This window comes from Clupea harengus, chromosome 19, assembly GCF_900700415.2.
Source record: "Clupea harengus chromosome 19, Ch_v2.0.2, whole genome shotgun sequence".
NCBI classification, from domain to species: domain Eukaryota; kingdom Metazoa; phylum Chordata; class Actinopteri; order Clupeiformes; family Clupeidae; genus Clupea; species Clupea harengus.
In genome coordinates, this window is record NC_045170.1 from 27,033,569 (window position 1) to 27,053,496 (window position 19,928).

Here is a 19,928-nt window from a genome sequence, read left to right on the forward strand (position 1 = left end):
GTAATTTCATCAGGTTTCATGTATAGGTAAAGTTGGGTTTCATCAACATAGCCATGGAAGTTAATGGCACGCTTCCTTATTACAGCACCTAGAGCCAGGGTAGCATGTAGAAAAGAGAGAGCCAAGGTCCAATTGCAGAGTCGTGGGAAACTCCATAACTTACTCTTGAGTGTTTGAGTGGCTCATTGCTCATTGTGGACATGCACAGACTGTAAGATGGTCAGAAAGGTAAGATCTAAACCAGGATAGGGCACAGTTTTTGATACCAACATGTCGTTCAAGTCGTAGCGAAATGTGATGATCTATGGCGTCAAACGCAACACTAAGTTCTAGAAGAACCAGAATCATTATCAATAATGATATCTTCTGTGGTTAACTTTCTCGAGAAGCTGAAGATCACCAACATGCCAAGACAAAATAGAAAAACTGGAGCAGAGTTATGGAGAATGATGTATATATCAGTGGCGTGCCACGACTTTTAGTTGTAGGCAAGCAGGGTTCAGTTCATGCTGTCACAAAACTGTCAAATAAGGTATGACTTTGTATGGTATTTTGTAATCCCGTGAAATAGAGAGGACACTGCCAATAGATAATGTCCACTAGGGGGCAGCCTCAAACTAATATGCCAGATGACTGCATAGTTTCAGATAGTGTCAGATTATCGTTTATGGTTCCAGGTCAGCAGAGGATCGATTAACAATTCATCTTAAACATTTAGAGCCCAATCCCACACAACATAACACTGAGTGGAAATTGTGTACTAAATATTATATTTATCTTTGCAATGGCTAGTAGCGAAAATCTTTTACTAAAATAACAATATATTTAGAGGGTAGATGAAAAGATTATTATATTACCATGTAGGAGCCATTTCTGTATTTATTTTATACGTTATTTTAATGCTTGCATTTATTTCTATTGTCTGAGAATTTGTGCCCTCTACAGGTCAAAAGGCAAATAAATAGGAGAGTGACCTGTGGGAGGTGCGGCTGACTAGGAGCACACAGCTTTTGACCTTGCTGATTGATTATTTTGCTGGAGGATAGGCCTCGCTGCTTTTTGTGCTCTCAAACTTTGTTTACTGATTTATTTACTACCCACAAGTTGTACCATCCATTTTGTTAATAAACCAACCACTTGGAACTGTACTTGGACCGCTTTGGATTTCATTTATTTTAACACCGCAAGCGTCAAAGAACCCCCAGTCAACGCCAACAACGTGACTAACAAAGGGACACTCAGGATAAATGGTCACTATATTAGTCAAAAGCTGTGTGCTCCTGAATGCTAATAACAGCTGTTTAAAACGGTTTTCTTTTGCGGAAGCGAACAAATACGGCGCTTGGAGACAGTTAATCAGAACACCATTTTAAACAGCTGTCTGCTGTTTGTGCTTAGTTGAACGTTATTAGCATTCAGTTAATCAGCATTCCTCCGTAAATTAACGGGACCGGGAAGCATCTGTCAGTCATCTATTTACACCACTACTTTGGGGGTACTTAGGTACCTTACAATTCCGGTGCAAATACCGGTCTCACGAATTCACTTTTTTTTGTTCATTTGACACGTGAAACCGGATAATACTAGGCACTCTTTAACAATGAGTTCGCAAGTGTGTTGTAGCAAACGGGACGAAAAGGGCAAAAACATCCAAGTGGTTGTACGATGCAGGCCTTTCAACGCATCGGAAGACGCATCGCAAGACTGGCTCACATGGAGTTCTCGATTGCGACCAAAACAGAAAAGAAGTAGCTGTTCGAACTGGAGGTTTTGCAGACAAAAGTGCCAGGAAGACCTACACATTTGACATGGTGTTTGCACCGTCGGCAAAGCAGATTGATGTTTACAGAAGTGTCGTGTGTCCTATTTTAGACGAAGTGATATTGGGCTACAATTGTACCGTTTTCACCTATGGTCAAACTGGTACAGGAAAAACCTTCACGATGGAGGGGGAGAGATCTCCTGATGAAGAGTTCACATGGGAGGAGGATCCTCTTGCTGGGATTATTCCACGTACTCTGCATCAGATCTTCGAGAAGCTGACTGCTAGTGGGATTGAGTTTTCCGTCAAGGTGTCCTTGCTCGAGATCTACAATGAAGAACTGTTTGACCTGCTGAGTTGCTCTGACATGTCGGAGCGCCTTCAGCTCTTTGACGATCCTCGAAACAAGCGATCCGTCATTGTGAAGGGACTGGAGGAGATCACTGTGCACAATAAGAACGAGGTTTATCAAATTATGAAGAGGGGTACTGCCAAGAGGAAAACAGCCTGCACTTTAATTAATGCGTACTTCAAGTCGTTCACACTCTGTCTTCACGGTCACAATTCATATGAGGGAGGTCACCCCAGAGGGAGAGGAGTTGGTGAAGATTGGGAAACTTAACTTGGTGGATCTGGCCAGCAGTGAGAATGTCGGCCGGTCCGGGGCAGTGGACAAGCGTGCCCGTGAGGCGGGCAACATTAACCAGTCTCTGCTGACGCTGGGCCGGGTGATCACCGCGCTGGTGGAGAAGACGCCACACGTGCCGTATAGGGAGTCTAAGCTCACCCGCATCCTGCAGGATTCACTGGGTGGTCACACTAGGACGTCCATCATCGCCACCGTCTCCCCGGCCTCCATCAACCAAGAGGAAACTATGAGCACGCTGGACTATGCATGTCGTGCAAAGAACATTATGAACAAACCTGAAGTTAACCAGAAACTGACCAAGAGGGCTCTTATCAAGGAGTATACAGAGGAAATTAAACGCTTGAAACGTGATCTAACTGCCACTCGTGACAAGCATGGAGTTTACCTGTCTTCTGAGAACTTTGAGAGCTTAAACAGTAGACTGGCCTCTCAGGAGTCACAGATCACTGAGTATGCCGATAGAATTGAAGCCATAGAGGAAGAGCTGAAGAGTGTCACTGGGCTGTTTTCAGTCAACAAACTGCAACTTGACCAGTGCACAGAGGAATTCCAAGAGGCTAGTCACAATCTCCAGGAGGTCCATGAAGACCTCCAGCAGGCAAGGGACGAGCTCAGTCAAGAGCAATTTATTGCCTCAGAGCTTGCAAGCGCAGAGGAAGCGTTGCATAGCACTGCTAATCAGCTCCTCACCACAGCGGAGGTCAGTGTCAGTGATGTGTCGGGCCTCCACTCCAAACTGGACAGGAAGCGAGAGGTTGAGGAGCACAACTCGACTGTGCAGCAGGGCTTCACCCAGCGGATAAACACCTGCTGCAGCCAGATGCAGATGTCCATTCAAGAGAACAATGCCAAACACCTGGCTATGGTGGATAACTACAACAACACCACATCCAAACTTCACGGGATGGTGACTGAGGCCTGCACACAGGCTGCTCTGGACACGGAGGCTCTCGTGGTCAACGTGAAGAGTGCCGTGGAGGAGAGCGTTCAGCAGTGCGAGGCCCAGATACTGGAGCAGACCAACTTGTGTCAGGAGACCAAACAAGTTCTGCACAACGCACTGGATGAACACCGACTCCATCTGCAAGAGGTCCTGATGGCACAATCAATGCCAGGGTTCAGCGCAATTCTGGAGCGACATGATGTTTTTAAACTGCAGCTACAGGCCTTCCATGGGCTCCTTGAGAAGATGGTGTGTCTGAGGAATGACCTGAAGACAAATTCCAAGGACCAGATTCAAGCGATTGCTACCATGAGACAGACTGCTGTGGATGAAATCAACTCTCTTCAAGCAGAGCTGGACAGGATGAAGACTAAGATCAGCCAAAGCTCAAAAAAACAGAACGCAATGCTGAAGCAGCTGAAGCAGCAGAAGCAGCAGAATGAGCAGCAGAATGAGCAGCTGAATGAGCAGCTGAATGAGCAAATTAGTTTGCTGGCTGCGGAGGTGCAGGAGGACGCAGATGGCCTCCTGAGCTCAGCTAATGCTTTGGGGCTGCCTGTGCAGGAGCTCCAGAGTACTCTGCAGAGGAAATGCTCTGAGGCTGAAGGAGTGGTGCGGGGGGCACAGGGAAGGGAAGGGAGCGCCGAGGAGCTGATCTCTGGAACCCAAAGAGCAACTGCTGACTTGAGCCAGACTATAGAGGAGTCCAAGGGCTACTGCCACTCCGTCCAGACAGCCCTCTCCACTCTAGAAGATGGCACCATCCAGTGGTGCTCCACAGTGAAGGCTGAGGTTGAATCCAGGACCCAGGTGCAGGTCACCCTCATTCAGGCCAACATGGAAGCCCAGCGGGGCCTTCAACAGAATGACATCTCCTGTGCTGAGAAGGAGCTGCAGCAGCTGAGCGAGTGCCTCGTTAGTCAGTGCGCCGACGTGGAGGTGCTTGTGACTGCTGATAAGGAGCGGTTGGGCCATGATCGCCTCACCCTGCAGCAGCAGAAGGAGAGTCTGTCCTCCCAGGTGGGGACACGGTCCACGGTCCACGGCTTCCTGCAGGAGCTCAGGCAGGACGTGCCCACTGGTATGACTCTCAAGAAGACGGAATATGCGTACCCACGTGAGCTGGTCAGGTCCCGTAACCGTGGCGAGCTGCTAAAGCACTTCAGAGAGCAGCAGGAGCAGACCCAAAGCAGCATCATGAAAAGACCCATCACAAAGCTCTGTTTGATACTAGAGGGTGATGAAGACAAAGCTTGACGACTCAAGATGACAATGGTCTAGTACACTCTATTTTGTCTTTAATACATTTTGATACATAGAAAAGTAATGACTTCAAGGCTCCCATTTTTATTTAATTTCGTAATTGTTTTGCTTACCAAATACAATTAGGGGCCGGTTATGTAGGAGCCATTTCTGTATTTATTTTATACGTTATTTTAATGCATTTATTTCTATTGTCTGAGAATTTGTGCCCTCTACAGGTCAAAAGGCAAATAAATAGGAGAGTGACCTGTGGGAGGTGCGGCTGACTAGGAGCACACAGCTTTTGACCTTGCTGATTGATTATTCTCGCTGCTTTTTGTGCTCTCAAACTTTGTTTACTGATTTATTTACTACCCACAAGTTGTACCATCCATTTTGTTAATAAACCAACCACTTGGAACTGTACTTGGACCGCTTTGGATATCATTTATTTTAACACCGCAAGTGTCAAAGAACCCCCAGTCAACGCCAACAACGTGACTAACAAAGGGACACTCAGGATAAATGGTCACTATATTACCACATAATGGTTGTTATATATTATATAATTGTATTTTAAGAAAGAAAAAATATTACAAAACGAAATGAGGTTTACCTGTACAATTACCAGAACCTCATAGCACAGACATTGAACTCACTGATTGAACTGACTTGGGATGAACCATTCTACTGCAAAAGTCTGGCAATGGAAATATGATGGCGTCATTTTGTACAGTTGATTGTATATTGTTCTTGGCAGCTGGACACAATTATTAGAAGAAGTGTACACATTTTTTTTTTTTTTTTTTTATTCACATTTTTTTATTTTATTTTGACACACAATGCAACATAACAATGACATAAGTATCCATGTTTTCTCCAAATACCATATCCCACAAGGACATTGTTACAAAGCACAAACACAAAACAAAAAACAAACACAAAAAAAACAAAAACAGACAATCACACAAACACAACACAGCAGCACCGCGATACAGATCACAATACCTCCTCCTCCCATGACACATACCATGATATACAGTACATTAGGTCTATCTTAACATCATTCCTACTTATCCCCCATCCTTAATATATGTCAGGAAACTATCCCACATAGCAGAGAACTTTGACACAGAGTCTCCCACCTTGGCCAGCATTAGTTCATAAGAGGCTGTACTCGTCATGAGCTCAATCCAGTCCTTATAACATGGCGCACTTGTAATCTTCCATTTCCTTAGAATAACTTTGGCTGCGTTAAGGGAGCCCGCGAGAGCTAGCCCCAACTGTGCCTTTGAAAGTCCAGCTGTTAGCACCGTTTTATCGCCAAGTAGGAATAAACGAGGTGAACTTGGCAAGGGCTGCTCCAGCCACTCTTCCATAGTCCCAATCACTCGAGCCCAAAAAGGGGAGACCAGTGGACAGTCCCACATGAGATGCAGAAAAGTACCCATGGAGCTCTTACATTTCCAGCACTCATTACTTTGAATTAAACCAAGCCTCTTAAGTCTAACTGGAGTCCAGTAATATTTATGAATTATTTTATAGTGTATAAATTTGGTCTTTATATCTCTCACTGGCCAACCCATGTTATGCACAATATTCTCCCAAACCTCTTGTTCCATTTCAATGCCTAAATCCTTTTGCCATATAATCCTCAGATTTTCACTTTCACCATACAGAGCATTAGCAGCCATTTTATAGAAAACAGAAGATGACTGCACCATCTTGGGAAGCTTCAAGAAATTCTGCAGGACACTTTCAACTTGTGCTGTATTACAACCTGTAGATAATACACAACTGCGTAACTGAAGATATTTCCAAAAGTCCCCTTTATCATTTAGATTATATTTTTCTTTTAGCCCTTGAAATGAATACAATATTCCCTCCTCAAATACATCTCTGATGGTGGCAATTCCCTTAGTATACCATGTTCTCCAGAAGACTGTCTTCTTCCCTATCTTAACCGCAGGGTTTTCCCAAATGGATGAATAACTCTGTTTGTATTGAGACATACGAAGCAATTTGTGGATTTTGTTCCAGACATCCCTTGAATGCTGAAGAATAGGATTAACTAGGTGGGCATTTGCTAGTTTTTGAGACAAAGCATCTATATAACTAAATGGGAAGGTCAGCGACTTCTCAATTTCCAGCCACCCCAATGTCGAGTCCCTCTCCGACCAGTGTTCACACAATCTGACCAGTTCAAAGGAGATATTATACAGCTCTATATTTGGCAAAGCCAGTCCACCTCTGTCCCTTGTAGTAAACAACTTATTCAAACTGATCCTGGGCTTCTTCCCATCCCATAGGTAATCCCTAACTATATCATTGTATTGTTTGAACAACGATTCAGGAATAGTCAAAGGAATCATCATAGATATATAGTTAATCTTTGAAGAGACCATCATTTTAACTGTATTTATTTTGCCCCATAGAGATAAATTTATCATTTTCCACTTGGCAAAGTTGGTCTTGATATTTTGAAGGACTGGATCCATGTTAATTTGTACAAGCGTCTGGAAGTCTGTGGTTAATCTAATGCCCAGATATTTCATTCCTGATGGTATCCAAGTAAATGGAAATGCCCCAATATCTGCAATTGAACAACCAACAGAGACAGGCATTACTTCTGATTTTTGCCAGTTGATTTTGTAACCTGACATTTTTGAGAAATTCTCAATAATATCCATAACACCTGGAATAGAAGAAGCTGGATCTGACAATATCAATAATATGTCATCTGCATACAGAAACATCTTATGCATTTGACCTCCCGCCATCACACCTTTAATATTTAAATCGTCTCTTATAGCCACTGCCAGTGGTTCTACAAACAAGGTAAACAGTAGGGGAGATAAAGGGTCACCCTGCCTAGTCCCCCGTCCTAAATGAAAGAAGGGTGACATGGTACCATTAGTGAGAACAGCTGCCCGTGGTGCAGAATACAGAACCTTTACCCATTTGATAAATCCTTCCCCAAAGCCAAAGGCCTGTAAAGTATATATCAAATACCCCCACTCTACCCTATCAAATGCTTTCATGGCGTCAAGGGAAAAAGCAGCAATAGGAGCCTCCTTTTTGTGATTTATCCACATAAGATGTAATAGGCGTCTAAGGTTATCAGCAGATGATCTGCCTTTAATGAAACCAACCTGGTCCTCATTGATGATTTTTGGCAAAACTTTCTCAAGTCTCATTGCTAACACCTTAGACAATATCTTACAGTCCACGTTTTCTAAGCTAATTGGCCTGTAGCTACTTGGTTCATATGGGTCCTTTTCCTTTTTCAGTAATATAGTTATTACTGCATCATTGAAAGTAGGGGGCAGTAGCCCCACCTCCAGTGCTTCTGTGTAAACCTTCGTTAGAATAGGTGCCAGCAGGTCAATGTTGACCTTATAGTACTCCGCGCAAAAGCCGTCCAAACCAGGTGACCGTTGAGATTTCATTGTCAAGATAGCTGCTCTAACCTCAGATTCATCTATAGGTGCGTCTAACATGTTTACCTGTGTTTGGGACACCTCGGGAATATCTATTTTAGAAAAGAAATCTGCATATTTAGCTTGATCTACAGACATTTCTGATCTGTATAAGTTCTCATAGAAATCCTTAAATATCCTATTAATTTCCACATTGTCCGTTAACACCTCCCCTTTATCATTATTGATGGCTGGAATTAAGAGGCTAGCATCCTTTCGCTTCAATTGTGTGGCTAACAGCTTGCCAGCTTTCTCTCCACTTTCATAAAAGTTGGTCTTTAACCTGAAAAGGGCATACTCTGCTTTCTTATTAAAAATCTCATTAAGCTGATATTTCAAATTACAGACTTCTTTAAATCTATGTTCACTATAACATTGTGCCAATTCAGTTTCTTTATTCTTAATCTGAGATTCTAGATCTTTAATCTTTAAATTGGCCATTTTCTTCCTATAACTGGACTGCGAGATCAGATATCCCCTGATATATGCCTTTGAGGCTTCCCACACACTTGCAATCCTCTTTGTTGACCCCACATTTAGATCAAAAAAGTCCCTAAGGTAGATGTCCAAAGACGTCTTAAATGTGGGGTCCTGGAGAAGAGAGGCATTTAGTCTCCATCTGTTTCCAGTAGACCTACTTGACTTCAGCTTTACAATCAACTCTACTGGAGCATGGTCAGACAGAGCTATAGCTCCAATCTTACAATCACCTACCATCTCAGTCGATTTTCTTGAAACTAGAAAATAGTCAATCCTTGAGTGCGATTTATGCACATGTGAAAAGAAGGTGTATTCTTTTTCTCTGGGATTGACCAACCTCCATATGTCTACCAGACCATGGTCCTTCATCATCAGCTGTATAGCCAATCTATCTTTTGGCACTGTTTTATGATAAGTTGTTCGATCTAGATGAGCATCTTGTACCTGATTAAAGTCACCTCCTATAACTGTCTGAGCATCATCAAGTTCTCCCAAGGTCTTATTAACCATGTGAAAAAAGTTGCTATCATCCCTGTTTGGGGCATAAACATTACAGATATTAATCTTTACACCATCAATGGCAGCGTGAATACAAATCATCCTGCCCTCATCATCTTTTTTCTGATTGAGCATCACTAAGTTTAACCTCTTGTGCACCAGTATTGCCACTCCATTTTTCTTACTACTGTAGGAGTTATGAAATACCTGCCCTACCCAGTCTCGTTTGAGTTTATCTGCTTCTTTACCCTCCATATGAGTCTCCTGAATTAAAGCAATATCTGTTTGATGGGTTTTCAGATAGCTTAACCACTTTTTTCTTTTTACAGGATTCTGGGAACCATTGATATTCCATGTAATGATCTTTATAACTTTAGCCATTAGGTAATGCTAACATCATTTAGATGCATGTGTAACCATACAAGAGGAGAATGCCCATCTGCTTTCTGTGCTGTGCATGCTACATAAAACCTAATCCTACACTTAAAACAAAACTTAAAACACTTAACACTTAAAACAACCCCCAAGACCCTCCACCCCAATCCCTCAAAACTTCCTTTTGCAAAGAAATATCCCCACCCACACATGGTCCGTAAGGCGCAACAACCAGATGCCTCCAGACTCTGCCCAACCCCCTATCTTGATATGTCACCCCTGCAGTAAACATTTGCAAAATACTACCACTCTTAATACAACTCAAATTTTGTCCAGACATTATCATTGGCAAGCCATCACATTCTCATGTCAAAATGCTGCTGTTAGGCCTATAACCATACGAACACGAGCAGAAAAACAAATGAAAATAAGCTAAATGAAAACAAAATTGGGCTATATGTACCGAGCCTAATACTCACATTGGTCTTTGTAGCCAAGGCTACCATTGAGCACAACATATGCGCTCCCTTTAGACCAAAAAAGAAAATAGAATCCAAGACCCAAGTCCATGCCAGAAGTAAAATAAATCCCTGTTCTGTCCTTTGTCTTCAGCTCAATATGCCATAGCAGATACAACTCCATAGAAACATATTCAAAAGTGACGCGCTCACTCCTGCAACTCCATCTTAGGTTTAATCGGAGCCGTCCTTCCCTGACTGCAGTCCCGCTTCGCTAAGCAGCTCCAAAGCTCCGCTGGGTTCCGTAAAGCTCACCCTTTCTCCCTTCCACGTAAAACGAAGAACGGCCGGGAATGCCAATGTGAAACGAACATTCAGCTCGTGCAATTTCTTCCTGACTTCGGTAAACTGCTTTCTTTTATCAGCGACCTCCTTGGTCATGTCAGGAAATACAGAGATGTTAGAATCGTTCCAATGAATTCCATCACCTACCCGAGCCTTTGCCTTCGCTGCTGCCCAAACACGTTCCTTCTCCAAAAGATTCTGAAAGCGGATAATGACCGGGCGAGGCGGCATATTTCCAGTTGGTATTTTGGATGAGGCTCGGTGTACCATTTGTAGCTCAGAGTCTGTTAAATCCACTTCCAAGGCCTCAGAGAAAAAGGACATCACACGCTCACGAAGTTTTGACGGACTTTCTTTATTTTCTTTCAGTCCAAAGATTCGCACATTGTGGCGCCTCTCTCTGTTGGCCATGTCGGTTATCATCCCACGGAGCTCTGAGCACTCTTTAGCACTTGTTTGAGCTAGCTGCTTCAGACCTTCATTTTCGTCTTCCAATACAGAAACACGACCTTCAGCCTCATTCAGTCGTTGAAAAATAGATACAACATCCGTTTTCATTTTACCTTGAGTAGTCTTGACATTTGTAACATCAGCTTGCAAGGTTGTTAAGGTGCCACTGAACCGGGCCATCTCATCCATCGCTTTCTCAAGTGCTGCCTGTAATTCAGCAAACCCAGGCGGTGTCATGGCAGTAACGGTTTTCGACTCCTTTGGCTTGGTCTCAGCCCCAATTGAGTCCTTGACTCCACTCCCTGTGTTAGCATGGCTAACGCCTTGCTTAGCAGCCCTCAGTTTCGAAGTTACACTCATAGTTATCTTGTTTTAACTTTTACTAAACGTTTAATTCACGTGTAGTAGTATTCCCGCATCTATTAAATACTATTAAACACTATTATGGGGTCAGTTGACGCATATATTCAGATTAATTTCGGGGGTTTGTGCAGAGCAGCTTTTTCACACGTCCATCTCGTTCCGCGGTCTCACGTGACTCCCGAAGTGTACACATTTTTGGTGTATCTGAATGGTCTAGTGCTTTGCATCAACCCATGGAACCAGCTTCTTTTAATATTTGTTTGGTTGTTTACTGGAAATGTCCAGAAAATAATGTTTGTTACTCACCTAGCACTCGGAAGAGCATGAACTGAACTCCAAGGGCAAAAGATTTGTACTCTGGAGTGACTGTCCTGAAACATAAAAAAGAGACATCTAGAAGCAATACTCAAGTAGGGCAACAGCAATGTAAGCTTGAAAACAAGTCACAAGCACTCTGCCCTGCACGCCATATGTAATGGCTTTATGTGGCTATAGTATACAGCATAAATGAGTACACCGAACAATATATTTCTATTTTTCAATGATCACTTCCACAATTAACTGAAAAATTATCAAATTGAAATATATTAAACATGTAGTTAATGACAACATAGAAAGATGCGTCATTAACTAGACATACCGCATAGTGGTGCATAATATGAACACAAAGTGAGGGAATAAGAATGGGCAGATTATGAAATGAAGGGCCCCTGGGCATCAAGAAAGCCTCCTTGGCCCTCCAACACCCGGGCACGTACAGCACGTACAAGAAGCAACTAAAAGTCCAACCTCCCTGTTCTTACGTGACATATTTAATATGAGTAGATCACATACAGGAGTCGCACCTGTTACGACCCTGGAGGGTCTAGGCCCCACCCCAGGATATTTGCATATCTGTTCTGTCTCTGTTTCCTTAGCAGGTAATAGGAAGCAGGTGTACCCCAGGTGTGACCCATGATTGGTTGGGCTACAAAAGCCCTGATCAGACTGAAGTCGGGAGAGCGTTGGGTTGGTCGTCGGAGTTGGATAGAGATTGGTTTTGGATTGTCGTTGGTTTTGGAGTGTCGTTGGTTGTGGATTATCGTCGTTGTTTGTTTATATTACCATTTACCTGACTTTACATTACATCTTTTGTTTCTCTTCACAACACTGATCTTCACCACACGTTTGCTATAATTATTAGATAACTATATAACTTGTAAACCATTAATACATATATTATTATTATTATCCTAAATTCTGCGTGGCCTCCCCTTCTTGTTTCGTGCCTTGAGCTGGCTCGTAACACACCACATCAACAAATGGTGCAATGAGCTATATTAAAGTGGCATTATGTAGGAATTGTACTTCAGGGTTAGGGTTAGCAGTTTTACCTTAAAATAACAGCTGAAAAAAAATTGGGGCGCTACAATGACGTTTAATATGGAGAATCGCCTCCGTGCCATTGCCATACCAGGGTCCGTAGGCATATTACTGCGTTATGTAGGATTGCCTGAAGCCGCCCGGTTACTACTGTCTGCCGAACTAGTAAGTAGCTTATTTGCCGTCTTGCTTTGTCTTGTGTTGCACTTGCTTGATGTTTGATTGTGTTAGGAAAGTTGTTGACTCACTAGTTTGTCATAGTGTCAAAGTAAGCAAATTTCAAGAGGTTTCTCTAGGTTTAGTAGCATCTCGTTAGCGATTAGCAATTCCTACATAATGCCACTTTAATGTAGCACATTAATAATTGACAAAATGAAGACACCTTTATAGCCCATCATAGAGGATTTCCGCGACTAGTATCGAAGGCATTAGCTGTGTCTGTTTTGTTCCAGGCCTACCCACGAAAATAAATAGGCCTGTATCCGAACTTTTTCAGTTCAATTGCCAGGCATGATAGGCTGCCGCCAGCCACTGGGCACTGTTCAGACAATATTAATAAACCCCCCACTCTTTTAGCTTCAGCCACACCAGATGGTTGGTGACAGACATATTAGCATTTCAACTAGACCCCTCTGCCTGGCAATACCTCTCATGCCCCCACATTCACACCTTGACCCCCAGACATACATACCACCTCAAACTCCCTCCAAGCAGACATATCATCCACTTCCTCTAAAGCAGGGGTGCTCAATTAGAAACCCAAAAGGTCCATTCGCCAAATTTCCATTCAGTCCAGGGTCCGGAACAGTGACGGTCTAAATCCAAAAACATAACTCCTACAAAAACGTTCAAACTATGCACAAAAGGTGATGTGGTCTGGCTTTATTTGTGTGAAAGGTGACACCCTTTGTGTGCTTTAAACTTAGGCATAAAAGGTGTGAAGGCCAGGCAGAGGCACTGATGAAGTGTTCATTAGTGAGTGTGCTCCTGTATATGTTTTTGACCATATTCATGGTTGAAAAGGCGGACTCACAACAGTATGTTGAGGTATGCACGCTCTTGTTGTGTGGCTGATCTAACTATTACACTGCATGTTGCTTGGTATGATGATTGCAGATGGTTTCTGGACCTTACCTCAGAGTTCTGGGGGTAATGTTGTTCGAAGTGTGTGCATGCTATGTTTCATAGTGACGTTTCACGTTACCAGTTTTGACAAGGGCAACCGTCTCGTTGAAGATAAAACACATTGGTTTTGTGCTCCCCACTGGCAGCACAAATGCATACTTGTCAGTCCAATCCTTATTAACTTCGCGATTTTTGGAATCAACTTTTCGTTTTTTGTCGGGATTAGAGCACGCCATGATTTTTGTTTGCTGAGAAACAGATACCGTTCACAAATCGATCTGCCTGCGTTGTTGCCAGCGAGCTCGCGGCCAACATTGAGTGAGTGAGTTGTCATAGTGATGCTGTTATTACAGCTCCTGATTGGACCTCTGGATTGGACACGGAAGATAGAAACCAAATAATCGGAATAAACGTATTCTTTCGCTAAGCCACCTTCCCAAGTGCCTTATTCTGAGCAAGCTAACTTGAACCAACTTTGGCGTTTCATCAAGGATTCGCCAGGAACAGAATCATCTTTCAGTTGGCGTTTCCACCCAGTCTTCACAGAGTAAAAGAACAGCATACTCTTTCACACCCAACCATAACTAAACATAATTCATCCAAACTAAATGTAAATAAAATGTCCATACACCTTGCCAGATAGCCTCTCCCTCTCCTTCTATATCCTTTTGCTACTGCTAATACTGATAAAATGGCCATATACCTGCTGTTAATTGCTTACCTAAATGTATCTCCTTATCTGCTCATCAAATTGATGTTAACTAACAATATTTTCTCTCTCTTATAGCGTGACCTTTGCTCACAAATGCTGATGGATGTGGAAACATTGCTCCTCATCACCATATCCATTAAGTACATTTACTCATTGGCAGCCGAACTCTACCCACTAACTTTGTTTTGAATCAATTGTGCATGTCTTTGCTATGACAGCCCCTCCACCACCTCCCTTCCTAACTGGCACTTCGACTAGTGCTTAACTTGCACTTACAGCAGTTACATTCCTGCACTTCTTTTTTTCTTTTCTATTTCGTTTTTCTATTTCTTATGTAAAGTAGTATTTATTGTTACACTAGGTCTCTATTGCTTGTAGCTTGACTGTTCTCTCCCTTGTTCGTCACTTTGGACAAAAGTGTCTGCTAAATGACTAAATGTAAATGTGAATGGAGGGCTGTCTACTGCATGAGACACACCTGGGCCCGGTGTGCTTTGCCCTTTTTAAATCCTCCCCCATTCCTCACCTGTCCCTCGTTATCTGTTGTGTGTGTGTATATAGTCCATGTATTCTTGTTTCTCGTTGCGTTCTCGTCATTGTATGTTACGTGGTATGTTTTGTGTTTTTCCTAGTGTTCCCAGTGATTAGCGATTTCTCATTGTTATTTAATTTACTCGTGTTTTCGACCCATTGCCTGTACGACGACTTCTCTATTGCCTATGCCTATTTGGATTTGTTAGCCTGCTCTTGGACTGCCTACCTGTGTACCGAATCCTGCTTAGTAAAACGTTAACCCTTTCATTCTACTGCTGAGTTCTGAGTCGTGCATTTGAGTTCTGTACATCACCACCAATTCGTAACACACACTGGTTCAATGTTACAGCAACATAACTTTTCTCAAGTCGCTACATCCAAAATATTCGTATACATTCCCGTTCTCTCTCACTCTCGCTCTACCACACCCACCCTGCTCTTAGCTGTGACTAATGATGGCTCGTCTTTTTCTGGTCCATTATTTGATGGGCGAAGACCCGAGTTTATGAATAAAACTGTATCGAGTGTTGTGGAATTGCCATCACGTGGGCACGTGATTGTAGTTAGTCAGGTGCAGCATTTTTGTGATTGACTGTATCTGATTCTTTGGGAGACATTGTCTACAATGGTATGTAACATTAGGATAGTTTTGCTGTCGAAGTAAAGTAGCTGTATTGACTATCAAATCGCTGCTTAAATCTTTTAGCTTGCCTTCAGAAGCTTATTGCCTAAAGTTTAGGTCTTGGGAGAAATCTGGTAGGCACTCACATGGAGATTGCCAGGGAGTTAGTTATACATTCACTGGAGGTTCGTACTTTGTCAGATGTTGTGTGACTTTTTTGGAGCAATTTAAAAACTCTGTTCCAAGTTACTTAGTGACCGATAAGGGAACATAAAGGGAAGACTTCTGCGGAGGCCGCTGCTATAGCAGACACGTTTGTGTTGATGCACCGTGGTGGTTGTGAGTTCAGGGCTCGAGATAATTCTGGCTATAGGGGAGAGGGCAGAAAATGTAGGACAACAGGTAAGCGGTAGGAGGACGTAGCCGGTAGTTTGCAGGTTATGCCTGCTGCGCTTGCTGTTTCTATCAAGAATGTTAGTCCTGTCAGCTCTCTGGGTGTTAGTTCTCCCCGTGTTAGGCCTATATCTCCCTGTGCCATTTCTGCCTGGTAAAAGCTGGAGGGAGCTGGTGGGCAGCAGAACCATAGTCTGATCAGAGTTGCACAGAGGAGAGTGGCGCCTCCTCTGTGTCAATACTTGACTCTCTCTTGTCTGTTTCTCACAGCGACTTGGTGGCACAGCAACAAGCCAATTGAACACTTAGTGAGCTGTTCGACAGGGTCATGGTTGCCACAGAAGTTAGAGAGTACCGGGTTGAGCCCGAACAAACTTGATTTTGGGCATACAATCTGTTGGCCGTTAGCTCTTCTATATTATCCAGTGGCACAGCCCAAACCCTCTCGGAATCTGATTGACTAATTGACATTGATGGGTTCAGCACCGGTTGTAAGTGGCTGGGGAGCAGGCTAGGGAAAGTTTGGCCTCCTTGTAGGACAAAATGAAACATCTGTATGACTGTACTGCACTGACCCTACTTGAAATTCAGTGTTAAAGTTTGCAATACTCTGTCATGTCTATCCAGTTCCACTTCTGAAGGATGACCACCTTGAGAGCTTTGATGTTTAAAGGGGAGTGTTAATCAACTTTTCTCTACTCTTTTCTCCCCATAAGTGGTCAATAGGTTTGAAATCACGTGGTATACTTGGCCACTGCAACATTTTCACATTTTCTTCCTTAAATGGTAAATGGCCTGCATTTGGACTCATAGAGCACTCAAGGCACTTTACATGTTAATGCCTCAGACATCTACCCACAGCGATGGCGGAGGCTCCAGTGCAAGCGGCCATCCTGCACATCGGGAGCAGCGTGGGGTTCAGAGTCACCTTGGACACTTTGGCTCTTGGTCAGGAGGAGTCGGGATCCAACCAGCAACCTTTCGATAGGATAAGGGAAGTGGTTAGGGTCAGATGACCCCCCCCGGAGTTACAAACCCAGAAGGGTAAGGGAGGAAACTGGGATATGAGCCCTGGTCACCTTAGGCACCCAAAGGGAACAACAAGTAATGCAGCCACTTCATCAGCATCCACAGCATAACACAACATACAGTAGGTGCTGCAGGGTGCTGTATTTCCTAACCAAAGAGGAGTGTTTTAGTCCTGGCTTAAACATGGAAAGGATGTACACTTCTCGGATGGAGATAAGAAGATTATTCAATAGGAGGGTCTCAACAGCAAAAGGCACTACACAAATCACATAGGAGTTTTTGAAGAAGAAAAGAATGCAAACTTTGTCTTGGCCAAGTATGCATCCCGATATGAATCAAACAGAAGACCTTTGGGGTATTTTAACATTTATATTTACATTTCACATTTTAGTGATAGAATATTGACCAGCGGTGTACTCAGGTTTGTTGTATACTGTATATAAAGGATACATAAATAAGGGGCCAAAGACATGTTAAATAAGTTGATGTGGTGTTGGTGGGTTTGTAAAGGTACTTTTTGTACACATGGAATGCAAGGGTGTATTGGTGGTACCTCAGTATCATCATGAAGGATGGCGTTTGGGAGAGAGAGGCGATGGCGCATGTGAGGGAGGACAACACCATAAAGGGAAGGAGACGATGGGTACAATTGCTGCCACAGTCACCGGGCGCAGCAGAACTTGGAGTGTTTTGCATCCCAATGCATCCACAGTCCGTGTAGTTCTGTGGAGTTCAAAATAAATATATGACATTTTTGTTCTAACTTGAATTACATTGAAGAATGTTCTGACTTAGTAACATTAGTTAATTACCACATGCTGAAATTCCAAGGGACACCATGGGCAAGATCCGCTTCTATTTCTGACATGACAAACCCTTTTGATGTACTAGCTCAAAATCACCTTCTTTCTTAACCCCTAACACCTCCCATACTCTACCTTCCCTCCCCCACCTCAAAGTAATACATTCTTAATGTATTCATTTAAAATACAAAATGAAAGTTGCTTCTACCTTTTCATCATGGATGGAAAGAAGGTATACACTTACAATGTTCCTGCCGTTGTCATCAAATATTGCCGTTCTGCAGCCAGCATGACACGGAGACCTAAACTCCACACCATTGGATCCACAAACGGGATTAAAGGCTTCGTCTGAGCAGGAGCACTGCACACTGCAGTCAGAGGAATCCTTTTGTCTGGAAAAAGTGTAAGGGAACAGTTTCAAGTAGGTGTAAGGTTGTGAGCATAGATTCAGCATATTGCTGATTTCTGTGATAAAGTCTGCCATATCTATTACCAACTTTAAAGGTATACTTTATAACAGATGACATCTTAGAGGATCAATGTAATTTGAGTCAGTCTTCCCTTTCCCTTTCCTATCCCGTCCTTTCTTAAAGGGAAAGAAACATGTCTGACTAATGGAAACATGTTAAACTGTTCTGAAAAAAAAATATTGTTTTCAGAAAACAGGAGCATGGATCACTGACACATGTGATATTGTATCCAAGTGGAGAAAGTACACAAATCCCAGACATCCTCGCACTGAGCAAATAAATGACCTGTCTCCTAACGGGATCAGTAGGCAGCAGGTCCAGTCACACTTTCATATTTTTGGACTAAGAGGCAGAAGTATTTGATACAACAATGTCACCATATGACATAGATTTTATTTGTGGAGGATTACAAAACCCCAATTTAAATGAGATACTTACTTGGAAAGATTCAGTCCAGCAATTGGTTGTGTGGGACAACCAATGAAAAGGAGGGGCACAGCAAACATGATGCAAACCAGGACAGACACGGTGCACATTAGGGCGGAGCCTCTAACAGATAGGCTTAGTCTGCGCATAATTAGTCCTCCAGTCATTATGCCCAGAGTAGCTGCGGGAATATTCACACCTCCTAAAACACAAAGAGTACTTTTAAAAAGAGACAAGATGCTTAACATAAACAAAGAGAGGAAAAGAAAGGAAGTAGAGATTATATCTACAAAAGCATGTTTTGTATTACCATACAATTCCTATCTTTTTTTTACAAATGTACAGATGTATTTCTAAATGTAACTGTATAAATGTAAATGCATTTTTTTCTATTGTACACTGACACAAAAAATTGTTACATTATGGTTCCGTTAGACTTACCAATCATCATGTTGGAGAATGAGGCTGTTAGAGTGAACTGCTTTTCAATGAACTTAGCCATGAAAGTAGCCAGGCCAGCCACCATGGCAGCAAGGTTGACCTGACCCAGCACCACGAGGAGATAGATGGGGTTCCGCAGTGTTCTCATCATAGTACTGGGGAAACCTAAAAGAAGCAGACTCTTGAGATTTTAAAGAGGCATGGCAGAGTTTTTTGTCTAAAACAAGTAAGCCAAGTCTCTAAAGTGAACAGACATGCCTTGCAATCAGCAGCAACATAACCAGTAGCACTGAGAAAAGCTTGTGAGCATTCTTGCTGATGTGTCTTGATGGTATGTTCAGCAACGTCATGATGAAAACGCGTTTTTTTACATTTTCATGTATTTTTTCAATGAGCGCACAAAACACCATAGGGCAGGTGTGAACATCAAAATGATTTGAGGATGTAATAAAATCTAGCTACCTACAAAAACATACATTTACAACTGTAAAAGCCTGCATAATGTTGATTTAAAGGTACAGTGTATTCTCCTGTTGGTATTCACTCTTGTTTTGAGTTGTTTGGTGGATTGGATGATTGAACTCTCGATCAGTAACAAGCAACAAACAAGTCATATTGGCAATTTTACACTTTATTCATGTAATACACCACTAGGAGCCTCATTAGCGGGTGAAACGGTAAATAAGGTAAGGTAAAGGTATGTAAACAGGCTTTCCAAAGATATAAAATACAATGCCAATTAGCATTGTAACAACAGAGAAATAATCCACCAAACACAAATTTTGACACACACAGGGAGAGAGACACGCACACAAGCGCAGAAACATTATGTTAGCTAGAAGCCCATAATATTTGTTCCCTATAACTTTGTTGGTAAGCTGAAAACGTTAAAGCTAGTTTTTCGGGCTGCTGTTATCGTAAGCCCACTTGTTGAATCTCTAGCCCATTAGCAAATGCAACCGTTTGT

At 42.7% G+C, this 19,928-nt stretch overlaps 1 protein-coding gene and 1 pseudogene across 1 annotated transcript in view; one reads left to right on the forward strand and one right to left on the reverse strand.

Moving 5' to 3' along the window:
* The window catches only part of slco2b1 (solute carrier organic anion transporter family, member 2B1), a 70,467-nt gene that overhangs the window by 2,653 nt on the left and 47,886 nt on the right, over positions 1-19,928 (reverse strand). The window contains exons 9-13 of the mRNA XM_012818516.3: positions 18,962-19,126; positions 18,533-18,722; positions 17,869-18,016; positions 17,375-17,544; positions 11,351-11,415 (exon numbers count right to left, since the gene is read on the reverse strand). Of these exons, the coding sequence (XP_012673970.1) occupies positions 11,351-11,415; positions 17,375-17,544; positions 17,869-18,016; positions 18,533-18,722; positions 18,962-19,126 (738 nt within the window). The remainder of the gene's footprint in view (positions 1-11,350; positions 11,416-17,374; positions 17,545-17,868; positions 18,017-18,532; positions 18,723-18,961; positions 19,127-19,928) is intronic.
* LOC116225053 lies at positions 1,230-4,611 on the forward strand (annotated as a pseudogene).